The sequence below is a fragment of the Lytechinus variegatus genome, chromosome 11 (assembly GCF_018143015.1).
Source record: "Lytechinus variegatus isolate NC3 chromosome 11, Lvar_3.0, whole genome shotgun sequence".
In the NCBI taxonomy this organism is placed as follows: Eukaryota; Metazoa; Echinodermata; class Echinoidea; order Temnopleuroida; family Toxopneustidae; genus Lytechinus; species Lytechinus variegatus.
The window spans coordinates 21,053,261-21,069,074 of NC_054750.1; the positions used below are offsets into that span (position 1 = coordinate 21,053,261).

The window sequence follows — 15,814 nt, forward strand, 5'->3', positions numbered from 1 at the left end:
ACATTTGGTGCGAGTTTAAAGAAAATCGAAGGTCAGGTGACAAGCATTGGTTGATTTGACATGGATTGACCCATACATTTAAATGTGAAAGAAATAAATGAACCATTTTTCAGAGACAATATCCCTCATGTGTGATCACAAAAGTGAATTTATATGTAAAAAAAATGAAATCACCCTTGATCAAAGAGACTATAAGCAGCCCTGTGGGATCACAAAAGTGTATTTAAATTTGAAAGAATTTTCAGAGACACTACTGACTAGCCCTCATGTGTGATCCCACAAGTGAATTTACATGTAAAACAAATGAAATCGCCCTTGATCATCAAAGAGACTATAAGCAGCCCTGTGGGATCACAAAAGTGTATTTAAATGTAAAAGAAATGAAAGATCCATTTTTCAGAGACAACAGCCCCCATGTGTGAATTACAAAAGGGCAATTCCATAAAATAATCAACCTTTTTGTATGTCTGACCCCCATTTTCCTCAAGTATTACGTCCCTTCATAAACTGACCAAGTTATGTTCCCTTGAGAACTTAAAAGACTGTCAAAAGAACAAGAAATCAGAGACAAAAAAATTCATGAAGATCCCACATAGAGGGGGTCGGACGTACATATTTCATAAAATTGCCCAAAAGTGAATTCACATGTGAAACAAATGAAATAGCTCTTGATCATTGAGACTAATCTAAAGGAGATTATGTAGCCCTGTGGGATAACAAAAGTGGATTAACACATGAAACAAATGAAAGATCCCTTGCTCAAAGAGATAGCCCCTTGTGATCACAAAAGTGAATTTACATACATGTACGTCTGAAAGAAATGAAATAGCCCTTGATCATTGAGACTAATCTAAAAGAGACTAAATGTAGCCTTGTGGGATCACAAAAAAGGATTAAGATGTGAAACAAATGAGTTACCTTGCTAAAAGATTTAGCCCCTTATGATAACTAAAGTAAATTTGGATTTGAAACAAATGAAAGAGCCATTGCTAGCCCTATGTGTATGGGGTCACAAAAGTGCATTAACAATTCATGTGTGACACAAATGAGGGACTACTTGTGCAAGAGACTACATAGCCCTGTGGGATCACCAAAGTGGATTAACATGACAAAGCCCTTGCTCAAAGTAACTATAAGTATAATCTTAACACAACCAGTTTCGAAGACTTTGAATAATAAGTCTACATCTCTTTGACTTACATGTATATTCTCTCAAACATCATGCCTCAATTTCAAATGAAACAGAAAATTTTGAATAACATTCCTGCCCATACTGAGATTTGGACCTGTAACCTTCATACCAAACTGACAAGTTGCTCGAAATGTAGCACATTACTAATCAGCTGTACGATTCATGACATGAATATTCATGAGGTGTAGTCTTGGAAGAATAAACCCTATTCTGATAGTGGGAAGAAAATCGTACAAGAAAAATAACCATCCTGCAGTGATAGTATAATGAAATATATCATTAGAAAAACTTGTGCTTGTAATGAATTCTTGACAAACTTTAAACATTTACATGCCAAAACCCCTGGGATGCTTACACAATTAATTACAATCAAGAACACTTTTCAAGGTTTCACTTTTGACTTGGTCCCTGGGTATTTCTGGACAAAATAGTTTGTTAACAGAATCATGCTGATAGTTCACAATTTATAATTCAAATTTATGTCAACAGTGGAAGAGGAACATTGTTTTGAAGAAAAAAAATGATTGGACGAAGCACAAGGCCATCACTACATATGAGAAAATGGACCAACCCCTACCGAAATTTAAGCGTGCCGCTTGCTAGTAACCAGCATGCGACTAGCAGGGCGCTCGCTTAATAAGCGAGTGCATGCTAGCGAACAGTCCCTGCTCGCTAAAAGATCGCTTAACTATTACTCTGCACGCATATCACACGCTTATTAAGCTAGCCGCATGCTAGTTACTAGCATGCCGCAAGCTTGCGCAAGCTAGTCGCACGCTTCCCGCAAGCTTGGAAATTTCTGTAGGGGAATGCTGAACTGCAGTATGCTAACAAGTCATGTGTTACCTATTCATAGATGACCATAGTGCTGTTATTATTGATAAGAAAATTCTCGGTTGATATAACGCCAAAAGTTATCTTGCCAATATCGATAACTATCAACAAAAGAACCCAATCAATACGCATTTTTTATACATTGATTAGCAATGCCACAATACTAGCACTCGCATTGGTCAAAACTTCTATCTGCCACTGTACAAAGAATGCTTTAAAATCCGTATTCATTGAATGTAAACAATTACATAACATCTTTTAACAAACATATTTAGCATAAATACATCCTAACCTTTCACTCAATAGCGTATGCATTTTTGAAGGGGGGGGGTTCCAAGCTGACTGAAAAGCTGACAAGCAAAAAAGAAGGTCTTTACCAAAAATGTTTAAGTTGTTTCATACCCCAAAAAAAATTTGACAAGCAAAAAAAAAGTTGTTTTGTACCAAATATATAAGGGGGTCAAACCCCTGTGACCACCTACCTCCCTGCGTACGCCACTGGTATAACTTAGGGATTTCAATTTACCTGGATGGAAATCTTCCCCGAGGTCTACACTCTGAGCAAAAAAAGGGCCAATCTGCTCAACTCTTGGTAATAACAATAAGTACATCCTATGCCAAAAAGGTGTTTTACCAGAAATATTATAATTGGTTGGTGTTCATATTGTCACCCATTTCACTAACTATCCTTCAGGGGTTTGAGCAGAGGGGAGACAGATTTTGAGATACACTTGTTGTAAAGTGTGACTATGATTTTATGCAAAACTTTTTATACCTTGACATAATTACATCTATGGAATTAATTGAGTGGTATGAGAGTCTTAAATTTTGTGATTAAAGACTGGCTATATGTAGTTCAAATAAATCACCAATTTTTATGAGGACAGTCACTAAAAGTGTGACAATATTATGAAGGTTCTGCCAGAAAAAAGTGAATGAAACAAAAATGTGCTCCAATGTCCAAATTTCAGAAACCATTTCCCATCAAGATATGAAACACACAAAAATGTTCCAGCTCCAACAGTATAGGTTACCACATATTTTACAAGTTTGACAAAATGCATATCACACGGAGGCCCTACTTGGAGCAACTAGAACTTACGTGTAGAAGCAAACCTTTGCTCAGGCTACCACTACTATTGGGTCAGATGCATAAAATGTAGCAATTACTGGGAAAGTAATTGCTTCAAGCACAAGTAGTTGTTCGCCAAGCAAAAGATCATGCCATACATGTAGCAATTGCTTCATTTCGAAAGCATAACCCTTTACTTGCCTTCATAATGGAATTGCTAGCGGTTTGAACAATATGGATGTCACACTGACCAGTGAAAACATGGCTCATAGAACAAAGTCTGGACTCAAATGCAGATGTGTGGTAGGGCAAAATACCGCTCCTCTCGTGTAACATCTTTTCCTGAGATGTGGTGTCAAACTAGTTCTTTTAACTTGATTCTAATTACTAAATCTATATAGTTTGAGTCGGTTTGTACTTACTAGGAAGAAAATGTGTTCATGTAGGCTACTTTACACCTTGAGGGTTCTCTCTCAGGTGCATAAACATTATTATATCCCTTACTTAAAGCGAACACCCTGATCAAGCAAACGCTCAAACTGTTCTGACGGAGCTTGAAAAACCCAAAGCAAATGCTTAATCACACAAGCAAAATGTTCACCTTTATGCATACACCTTTTAGCAATCGATAGCTTAATTGTCAAGCAAATGCTACCCGGCAGTTAGCAATCACTTGAGCTTACTTGCAAAAGCATTTGCTCACTCATGTTTATGCACACTGATTACAGAACCAAGCAAAAGATTAGCAAAAGCAATTGCTACTTTTTATGCATCTGACCCACTGTGAGAGCATACATGTATTCAACGATTGTCAATTACATTAACAAACTTTGATCCCACAAAGATGTTCATTCACATGTTAATCAATTATAATCATCACAAAAGATATCTTTTAAGTTATAGATTTACATTATAAATTTTATAGATATGGAAACATGCAACAATTTTTATTAGTTTCAAACCCTGAAAAGGCAACATTCATCATAAATGATAATGGTCACTGTCATTCCAGCGGTGTTGGAATCCCAATCCTCCCATCTCAATAATGGAAATAAACAAACCAAAAACACGAGTGTAAACATAACTTGAATCACAATTTAACATATTTATCTTCACCACTGCTCAGCGGTTGCCAGATCTCTTTCAGCATAAGAGATGATACAATGAACAACACTGAGCAATTCAACAATTATTCTAAAGTTTGGGACGACTTGCATCTGTGCGCTGTTGCACAGATGCAAATCGAGAGATCTATCTCTTGCTATACAGTGCGTATAAAAAAAACGGGACAGTTTTGAAAAGTCTATAAAAAATTTGTTTCAAAATACTATATCTATATTTTGATGTTAATAGATGCTCTGAGATCTTATCTTTGAAATGGCATTAAAAAAAACAAATTTGTTCATACTTGAGCGAACACGGGACGTATTTGTCGGGGGTTCAAAAACAGGCTTGAGCCAAAATGGCAGAAATGAGAAATTTGATGTTTAGACTTTTGGCTAATCAGCAAACTTCTCTTAATCTTTTCATTATCTTTGCCATAATTTTCGAATTATGCTGTCAAATTTCATTTACAAATTTATTTATTTACCCGAATTAAGTTTGTTTTTCATTTAAACTTCTTTTACCTTTGTATTCTCCTTCATAAGTAAGAAACTAAGACTTTGTGTCAACCCAAGTAGGAAGATTTGCATTATTAATTGGGAAAATTTGTAATTGTTCAAATCCTTTTATTATTTGAAACAAATTATGTTATGGTACCTAAAAGACATGAATCCTTTTTTCAAGGGGTTATTGAGTCCTTCACCAAGTTTAATTATGTGCTTGACAGGACAAACAGGAAAGGATTCATGTCTTTCAATGGCAATGGTGTATTGAGTCAATATTGAAGGAGCAAGATATGGCAGATCGGGTAAAATGTATTAAAAAGTTGTGAAGCGAGCAAGCAAATATTTTCACTTTTTCATTGAAATATCAAATTTTGTGAATTTGACATAATATTCAGGAAATTATATATTTCAGTTTCTATGTTTTCTGTTATTTTTTTTCCACCTTTTTTGGTTTATTTTTTTTTTACATTTTCTGGGGGAGGAGGGAGCACCCCGAGCCCCCACTCCTCAGTACGCCCCTGTTCAAAGGCACCATAACCTTTGTAGCACACAATGAAAGGATTTGGAAAAAAAACACGCTCTCCCATACTTCGGTTTAAAAAAATTGTTCTTGCCTTAAGAAGGAACATTCAAAGCTAAAAAAGAACATATTAAAAAGGAACAACATAAATATTCATGCAAATTATTAGATTTGGAAATGAATTTTGACCGCATAATTAAAAAATTATGGCAAAGATAATGAAAAGGTTAAGAGGAAGTCGGCTGATTAGCAAGAAGTCCGATCATCATATTCATCATTTAATGCCATTTTGGCGCAAGCCTCCTTTTTAACCCCCAACAAAAAAAATTCTGTGTTCGCTCAAGCATGAACGAAACTAATTTTTTTTAATAACATTTGAAGGATAAGACCCATGAGCACCTATTGACACCAAAATATAGAGATCATAATTTGAAACAAAAATTATATAGACTTTTCAAATCTGTCCCATTTTTTTTTATACGCACTGTATAGTATACAAATAATGCATGTAAGCGCATGATGCAAGGCCAAATAATGAACATTGTGCAAGAAGAGCCAATGGATATACCTTACCGAGGTCTGCAGGACCGAGTGCGGTATCCATTTTGCGAGTCGAGCACAGAGTTCATTATTTAGGTCCTCTATGCAAAAGAATACGTTTTAGTTTTATACAACCCCTCCCCATGTTACTGAGTTGCCCCAATGCTAGATTTGATCTAAATTCTTGATAATTATAAATAATTCCAGACCTCGCACTATCCTGCAGTCTGACGTAAGAGTGAAGGATAGTACTTTTGGTATGATGTCAGAGTGCAGGATAGTGCATTTTGGATGCAATAGCGCAATCAGCTGCATCATGTGATGCAATTTGGACCAATCAGATTACAGAACACTCTTGGGAGATGTAAAATATCAAAATAAGTAATCATTACTTCAGCTCCAGTGCAGACTGGCTGCAACCCATTGGAAATGAATGCAGAACCATTGCTTTTTCATGTAAAATTTTCAGCTGAGGATAGCAGGAGCCACCATATCATGGTAAATGGAGACCACAAAGGGGGGCCACTTCCATTGATGATTGGATACCATGCACGACCAAAGAAACGCGTAAAAAAGGATCTCTTTTTAAACATTGGGCATGTTACGTAAATAACAAAATAAGGGTGTCAAAAACACTAAAAAAGGGTATATATTTCACTAGGAAAGCTACATGTTAAATTTGTGAGGGTATAAAAAAAAAGACTATTAATGCTTTATAAAGTGTACTTTTTGTCCCAAAACTATGTGTTTAGACTTTTGAGTCCGACTTGAGCAAGGTGTGGGAGGTGGGGCGGTACTCTGTGACATATCAATTAAGGGACAAGACCACCCAAACAAAAATTTGATTTGAATAAAATAAAAGAGAAAAGTCAAAAATTTCATCAAAATCAGATGTAAAATAAGAAAGTTATGACATATTAAAATTTTGTTTAATTTGGCAGAATAGTTATATGCACATCCAGGTCGGTATGCATATGAGGGAACTAATGACATCACTCACTATTTCTTTTGTATTTATTTCATGAAATATGAAATATTCAAATTTTCTGCTCATTGTCTGGAATAAAGTTTTCTCCCTGAACATATGGAATGAGCATTGCTTAACATTTTATGGTTCAGTCAAGTTGGTCCTTATTGTCATCTATTTTCTTGTTAGCATGTGAATAAATTGTGCATAGGCCTATAACTATTTTGTGAAAAATAAGCAAATTTTAAAATGTCATAACTTTCTTATTTTACATCCGATTTTTATGAAATTTTTAATGTTGCGCTTGATGGATTTTTCTCTTTTATTCAAATCAAATTTTTGTTGGGGTGGACCTGTCCTTTAAAATATTGCCGGACTTGCTTCAGGGGGTCAATTCAGGGTTTACTTGTCAAGGGTTCCGTTTTGTTTCCAATACTTGTTTTAAAAAAAAGAGGGTTTCACATGCCAATGCGTGTCAAGGGGAGTATGTTTAGAAATATGGAAAATACTTGTTTAGGGTATCCACTCGTCAATGTTGAATCCATACATGTAGATGGCCACATGACCTGATTTTCTTTAACAGCTGATCATCACATCTTCATTCTTAAGATCAATTTATGTTGAAAATTTTAGAGACGGGTAGGAGCATCATTTTTTCAAATGTTTGTTGAATATTTAATTTTGTGGGTGCCACAATTGCAACCCACATCAACACAAGCATATAAGTAAATATAGTCCGAAACATTATCTGGGGATACAGAAATAAACCTACATGTACAGTCACACCACGTTACCGACACCAAACTGACCGATGACATGTCATTGAAAATGATATAATTTTCTGTCAGTCTGGAGGCAGTGTTGCAGATGTGACTGTGGCATATAGTTTGTCAAATGCCTCCGCTAGATCAAATCTGTCTGTAGGGCATGGTAACCTTTATCACAAATCAGAGAACATCAAACTAAGACTGAAAAAATAGACTTACATAATCATGGAAGGCCTTCGCTTCACTTGAATGTTCACATGTTTCTCTCCTCTCTGGCGCAGCACAATATAAATCCCAAAACACACTGAAATAGAACATCAAAAGAAACAGTTGTAACAACAAAAATATGCTCAGCACACACAGATATCACTGGTAATTTGGTGATTTCTTTTTACCTGATTTCTCAGAAGCAAGCAACCAGAGAACTGATGGCTTAAGGTCCTCTCCAAGGGACCAGGTATTTAGAACTAATGCCTTACCAAAGGGCACTAGCACACCAAGTAGGAATCAAACACAGTTCACCAGAATCCGAAACCCCTGCTCTACTGACTCAGCCATCGCGCCTCCTACCAAAATGTCACAATGCTAGAATTCCTGAACATGCTTGTTTTCTAACATATTGCTTTGGCAATACATGTACCTCACATGTTCAAATGAATCTATGAGGTAAAGTGACTCAATTATGGTTATCTGACACTTGCTATCTTGATTAATAGCCTATTTGTAGATTTAAACACTTTACTTCATAATCTACCCCAAGAGAAAATAAAGACACTTAATATTCAACAGATAATACTTACCACCACCATGAGTGCAGAAACCCCGGGGGCTCTCCTAATGTGATGTTTTTCTCCCACCTTATCTGTTACAGCAAAGTAAAAAAAGGAATAAACAATTAATTTTATTAAGTCCACATTTATACTAAAAAGAATGAAGTTTCATGTATACCCATAATTTCCACGTCAACTAAGGGCCTCAAAAGTGATATTCCCGATAGAGAAAATACCCCTCAAAGAAATACTAGGAAATGGGGTCTAAGTTACCAGACCTTTTTTTCCCCACAACTTTGCGAATCAATGTGCGCAATCAATGAGTGATTACCTTGCATAACACTCTTCCGAGTACTTATAGTCACAAGCAGTGAACGAATGCAATTATACTATGGACATGTGGCTGGCGTGGGACACAATGCTACAGAAATGACTTTAACATATAACTTGAGACATAACCTTCGCATATTCATTTAGACTTTGGAGTTGACTTAAGACTCAAACCATAAACACAAACCCCTCTCAATTATGTAACTCCCATGGTGGATACAGTGAAATACACGGACAATCCATTGATGTTCTGCATGAGTTCGGAGTCAATTATTACTTTTGAGTCATGGTTTATGAACCATTTGGTGTCTCATATAGGTATAAGACATCAGATTCTTAATGGCATTGTGACAGGCTACAGCACTGGGATACAAAGCAGTTCCATTTAAAAATCTCAAACAAGAAATACCATGAGTAAACCCTATTCAGGATCATTAGAACTTGCAAAGTGGCTGCAGTAGGAGACAATTGAATGCCATTTGTCTTATATCAGAAATTAACTCACAATCATTAGGGTGATGTCAGTGGTAAGATCATAAGTCGTATAAATAACCAGCATATCAAACTAGAAATGCATACAGTAAACCCTACTCAGAATCACTACTATCTGTTGTGGTGGCAGGTGGGAGAATACTGATGAATTCCATCAAATGACTGGCGTTTCAAACAAGAAATGCAGTAAGGATCATTCTAACTGGCAAGGTGGACCATACATGGCAATGGAATATCAACAATTGCCAATGTTGTCTCATACTGAACACAGTAAACCTTATTCAGAATCGTAATGACTGGCATAAATAAATGGTGGCGAGTTAGTGAGTGGAGGATAATGGACCTCATCTCAGACTCAAACCAAAAACACAATAAACTCTACTCAACATCATAACTGGCACAGTGGCAGTAGTTGGGTACAAACAAACCACCACCATCAAAATGACCGATAAAATAGCTCAAGACACAAAGCACAGCAATTCCTACTGATAATGGATTCTGGAATATGGACTGATGCATAAAAATGACTGGTGTATAAAATTATAAACACTAATGGTAAGCCCTACTCAGAATCATCAGAACTGGAATGGCGACAGCAGCTAGATACCAACTTCCACCATCTAAAACTCAAAGCAATAAAGGTGTATGGTGCAGGGTGTCTAATAATCCAGACTGAAACTAAAAATTTCTTTCCCAAACCTAACAGAGGGCCTTCTGACTCCCAATCCCTAACCAAGTGCCAAGAGATAAGATGATTTTCTGTCTAGCCAGAAACGCAATAGTCATTACTAAGGATAGTTTATAACTTGCATGTTGGTAGAAGCAATATAAAGTACAATAAACACTTCTTCTATAATGAATCATGAATGGGGGCAGTAGAAAGATACAAACCATATCCACCAAAGTCACTGGTGTCCCAAAGACATAAACCAGAAAAACCCTATTACCAATTAGCATATCACGGTGGCAGCAGTGAGATTCCAAAGTCAATGGTGTCCCTAAGAGTTAAGATCCAAACCAGAAAAACCCTACAGGTATTCACAATCACCACGGCATGGAGGCAGCAGTAAAACAAACCATCACCACCAAATTAACTGGTGTCCCTAAGACCCAAACCAGAAAAACCCTATTCATAATCACCATAGCATGGTGGCACTGATGGGATAACAACCAAAACCACCAAACTCACTGGTGTCCCAGAGACCCAAACCAGAAAAACCATATCACCATGGCATGGTGGCAGCAGTGGGATACAAATCATAACCACCAAAGTAACTGGTGTTTCTATGACCCAAACCAGAAAAACCCTATTGACAATCACGATAGCATGGTTGCAGTGGTGGGATACTAATCTTAACCACCAAAATCTCTGGTGTCCTAAAAACTGTATGATCACCATGGCATGGTGGCAGCGGTGGATTACAAATCATAACCACGAAACTCACTGGTGTCCTTAGGACCAAAACAAGAAAAACTGTATCACCATGGCATGGTGGCAGTGGTGGGATACCAATCATAACCACCAATGTCACTGATGCCCCTAAGACCAAACCCAGAAAAACTGTATCACCATGGCATGGTGGCAGTGGTGGGATACCAATCATAACCATCAATGTCACTGATGTCCCTAAAACCAGAAACACTGTATCACTATGGCATGGTGGTAGCAGTGGGATTAATATAACCATCAAATTCACTGGTGTCCCTAAGACCAAAACCAAAAAACTGTATCACCATGGCATGGTGGCAGCAGTGGGTGATGGGTTACAAATCATAACCACCAAAGTTACTGGTGTCCCTAAGACCCAAACCAGAAACACTGTATCACCATTTCACAGTGGCAGCAGTGGGATATAACCACCAAAGTCACTGGTGTCCCTAAGACCCAAACCAGAAACACTGTATCACCATGGCATGGTGGCAGCGGTGGGATACTAATCACAACCACCAAAGTTCCTGGTGTCCCTAAGACCCAAACCAGAAACACTGTATCACCATGGCATGGTGGCAGTGGTGGGATACTAATCATAACCACCAAAGTTCCCGGTGTCCCTAAGATGCAAACCAGAAACACTGTATCACCATGGCATGGTGGCAGTGGTGGGATACTAATCATAACCACCAAAGTTCCTGTTGTCCCTAAGACGCAAACCAGAAACACTGTATCACCATGGCATGGTGGCAGTGGTGGGATACTAATCATAACCACCAAAGTTCCCGGTGTTCCTAAGATGCAAACCAGTAAAACTGTTTCACCATGACATGGTAGCAGCAGTGGGATATAACCATCAAAGTCACTGGTGTCCCGAAAACTCAAACCAGATGAACATCACCATTTCATGGTGGTAGCAGTGGGATATAACCACCAAAGTCACTGGTGTCCCTAAGACCCAAACTAGAAAACTGTATCGCTATGGCATGGTGGCAGCGGTGGGATGCTACCAAAACAATAAAAGTGACTGGTGTTTCAAACTAGAAACACACTGACTAAACCTTACTCATGATTGCCAATTCGCCATGGCATGTTGTAAGAAGTGGAATACAATAAAAACCCATCAGTAAATTTCCACTTGGTTTACTGCCGCTTTGTGTACTTTTCATTTGGTCCCCTCTTACATGGTATATAGTAATAATTCTTCAACGACCATTTTGTCTTCTAGCTATAACTTCTAACTGCCATTTGGTCAATCTACCATTTTGTCCAATTTCCTGTTAGACTGGGCAATTTAATCTAAGACCATTTGCTAAAAATAATAAGGCAAAGTGGAAATAAGACTATATGGTCCATTGGCACCATCATTAAGCTAAACAACAATTTAAATAGGTATAAATTAGACCAATTACAACAGAGAAACCAATGTTATTAAACAATTGAAAACACTCAATTAATATTTCTGATGTACACGTACAGACTACAGACCAAATGAATACAAACTAAACCATCAAAATTGGTGTATCAAACTAGATGAAGAATAAACCTTCTTCCATGGCATGATGGCAGCAGTGGGATTCAAACTAAAACAATCAAACTAGCTGGTGTCTCAAACTAGTAGAAACATAATAAACTTTACACAGAATCATTCTAACAAGCATTAAACTTCTTTACTCTAAAGGAAATGCCACTTTTGTGTATTGTACATAGAATCGTAGATCATATTACAAAATCATCGTATTATGCATATTACTGTAAAACATTAAAAAGGGGAGAAAGCTCCTTTGAGGCCAATCAAAAGGGCGTTTGCATCCAAAGCCTTAAATACTCCTTACTCACAAAGGTCATGGAATGGTGGCAGCAGTGGGATACAAACTATCAGTGACTAGCGTCTCAACATTAAAAAATAAATTGAAATTACAGAGGTTACATATGCATAACATCACAATTTGATAGTCATTTTCACATTTTTGTACATGGGTATTGGGTACTACAGATAAAAAAGAGCAGAACCCCCCATCCCTCATGGTTCCAACTTCCATCACCCCTGAATGCACTTGTTCATTGCTACCACCCACTTGTTCACTGCTACCACCCTGCCTGTGGGGAATCTACAGGTAGGACTATGGTATGCCAATGTTGTACAGAGGACACACTTTAAAAAAATCATTAAAATATCACTTTTGTGACCAAAATTACTAATTTCCATACAGTTGCAATTTATTTTTCATAAGTAACTTGGGAATATTTTTTGTATTCACCAGAGTGCTCAAAAACTTGAATTTGGGGCATATTTTGTGTACGTCCTCTATTGGTGGAAAGTAATATGGCAAGAAAAAAAATGATTTCAAGAATAAAATTTAAATAAGAGCCAAGTTGTATGAATAATAGGTGTAATGAAAACTGTCAGTGTAAAACAAAGTAAGCATTTGCCCCAAAGAAAAAGAGAAAATAAGCCAAACATTGCCACCCTTAGTTTGCCACACATGGAGATATAACTGAGAACAAGGTTATATTATAACCTTGTTCATTGAATGAGTGCCTGAATGTATAGTGAAAGGTTTATAGTACATGTCAGTGAAGAGCTGTATGCAACATGCTCAATGCATAAAAGGTTAAAGAAAAATACTGTACAATATGCATGTAATTAACATCATACAATACATCTAGGCCTACATAGGATATTGTATTTGTAGTTATATCTACAATATCCTATGTAAGCCTAGATGCATTCATAAATAGAGTTGTCTACAATGCAATTAATAATCTGCAGTATTACACAAGTACTAGGGAATAAGTATTAGACCTCAATACATAAATAATTTACACATTTTCAGTACATACAAATTTGCAATTATATCAACATCAATGAAATATCTTTAATATACCAATAACTGTAATTTTCAGAATGAAGATTGTTTACCTAGAAAGATTCATATGTAATTCTGCTTACTGTAGCGTAGGGTATTAACTCTAATGGAATATTTTCTTCATTACATTTTACATGTATCTTGCATTGATCCATGTAATTACAATACATAGGATCATGCAGTTCCAGATCTTGCATTAGGCTAAAGTGATGAGGCAACTGCATAATGCCCACCTCAACTTCTTAGCTGTGCTTGAAAAAAATCCCCCCCCCCCATAACCGACAGTGAGAAATAACAAAAAATATTGCTTTGCGCAATAATTTTGAATTAGCTAAATCGAAGAAAAAGAAATAATCATTGCCTTATTTTCAGTTGTTGTTGTTGGGATTTTCAATAGTACCCAAATATTGAATTCCCTTTACATGTTTTCTACTTCAGGAAAAGCCATTTTTAGTTGATTAAAAAGGGATTCTGTAGTACAGCCATTGAATGGTAGCAGAGTATTGAGTGAATACACACGGGGAGTATACGGGGAATGAGCGACAGCGCGCAAGACAAGTCCGCTCATCGGCTAGTACTACAAAGTTGTATGCATGTTCACTGTGCAGTGGTCCGTGGTAGACTAATGCACAGGAGCCAATGGGCAAGACCATAATAACCGAAACAGCCTATGCATATACTACACAAATTAAATAGATTTTTATGAAGGTCTTACCTCGGACAAAAATGTCTGTGCTGTCTTCTGTGCCCCGACATGGAGTAAATATTCGTATACATAGAGTGCTAACCTGTAAATATAATGCAATATGAAAATAAAAGAAAATAAAATACGTGTTACATTCTCGTTTCGAACGACGCTTTCCTCTGCGGGTGCGACATAGTGTACGCGGTGCGATATATGGTTGCGACAGTGTATAGTCTGCAGTCTAGATTATGTGTTTCGTCGACTGCGGCGAAGAAAGCCGTCGAATTTTGTATCAAAACACATAGTTTCGAAGTCGTAGAATTCATTTTTCAGGTGTATAATTCAAATTATGAAAGTAATACTCACTTTTCCCTCGCTTGACTGTCCGAAGGTACAGTTGAACCTTTCCCTTTAGGGAACATGCTGGGTAGCTATACTGACACGCACCTGTCAAGCAATCAAGGCAGAGACTGACCCCGTAGTTATGACGACTGCAACGTGAACTGCTTAGTACGCGATGCTGATTGGTCGAAGCACTGATTAATTCAGGGATTCCAGAAACCCTCCAGAGTGCGTTAGGTCATATATGTATGGAATTTACATGAAATAGCAATTTTACTTCACAAAATATAAATTTCCTGATTTTCAAATTGGAATTTAGTTCGTGCAAATGAATGAGGGAGCCAAATTCACCCTCTTCATAGAAAATTTGCTCAATGCAGGAGCAATGTAGATAAAATGAAATTTGTAAGGCACTTCTTGGCACTTGCTTTAAACAGAATAACATGGACCAAATGCAAGTACATATTCACTAACAAAATTTTATATCAAACAATTTCACCATCTATTTTGTCTTTCTAGAAAGCATAATTCATTGTTGAATGTATTTCTTGACCTAGAATAATTCCTCAATCCATAAAAATTACAAATGGTAATTTTGAGTATTTTATTGTGTGAGTGTAGCTGTAGTTTACAAATGCTAATGAGGAGAATGAGAAACCCGTAGCTTTATATCGGAGAGGCGGAGAAATTGATTTTCATGGCCGACATCATAAGGGAAATCCCGACAGTGAACACCCTCCCCAAACCAAGGCTTTTCGCTATGTTACAATGCCAACTTTGCAGTTCGACCTGGTATGATGAGCACGTAAAATATATTATTACCGAGTAGATGTTACACCGTGTGTCAAAGTCGAACAGATTCTTTTTTTTTTCAATCGCAGAATGTTGGATTGTTTTGTTACCGAACTTTAACCTGAATAGGTTTACTTTAATCCAAGGCCCCCACCCCAATTACAAACATTTTTATTGATGCACGGGAAGTGTGCAATGCAGAAGTGCCCTTCTTTACCCTTTTCGAGCATATCATTATCATAAATAATTTTTATTTTAACGATTCATTCATAGACATACTTTCTTAGTTTAACAATGTACATATCCGAACATAGATAAACAGATGAAAATTACGATGAATAAATATGAACAATACACGTAATTAAAATTAATTGGTTGACTGACATGAAGGGGGTATAAGCCCCCCCCCCCCCCACTCCCTCCCTCCCTCGACCCCTCGATCGTACGCAAGTGAGGGTGGAAATATGTCCAACTATTATGCATGTAGCAGATTAATAGGCTTATATAAATCCATTCTATTAATTCATTTTAAGCCACGGTTTGCCTCATGGGAATAGCGCACAATAAGAAATGATAATGATACATTTTTGTATAGATTC

General features: G+C 37.0%; 1 protein-coding gene across 4 annotated transcripts in view; it reads right to left on the reverse strand.

Moving 5' to 3' along the window:
- Nucleotides 1-14,579, reverse strand: part of LOC121423462 (single-stranded DNA-binding protein 3-like) — a 55,279-nt gene extending 40,700 nt beyond the window's left edge. For 3 of the 4 annotated variants that reach the window (XM_041618806.1, XM_041618804.1, XM_041618807.1), the window contains exons 1-4: nucleotides 14,448-14,579; nucleotides 14,112-14,184; nucleotides 8,303-8,364; nucleotides 7,722-7,806 (exon numbers count right to left, since the gene is read on the reverse strand). In XM_041618806.1, the coding sequence (XP_041474740.1) occupies nucleotides 7,722-7,806; nucleotides 8,303-8,364; nucleotides 14,112-14,184; nucleotides 14,448-14,503 (276 nt within the window). In that variant the 5' untranslated portion in view covers nucleotides 14,504-14,579. The remainder of the gene's footprint in view (nucleotides 1-7,721; nucleotides 7,807-8,302; nucleotides 8,365-14,111; nucleotides 14,185-14,447) is intronic. The other variant, XM_041618803.1, reaches the window with a different exon arrangement.
- Nucleotides 14,580-15,814: the final 1,235 nt, after the last annotated feature.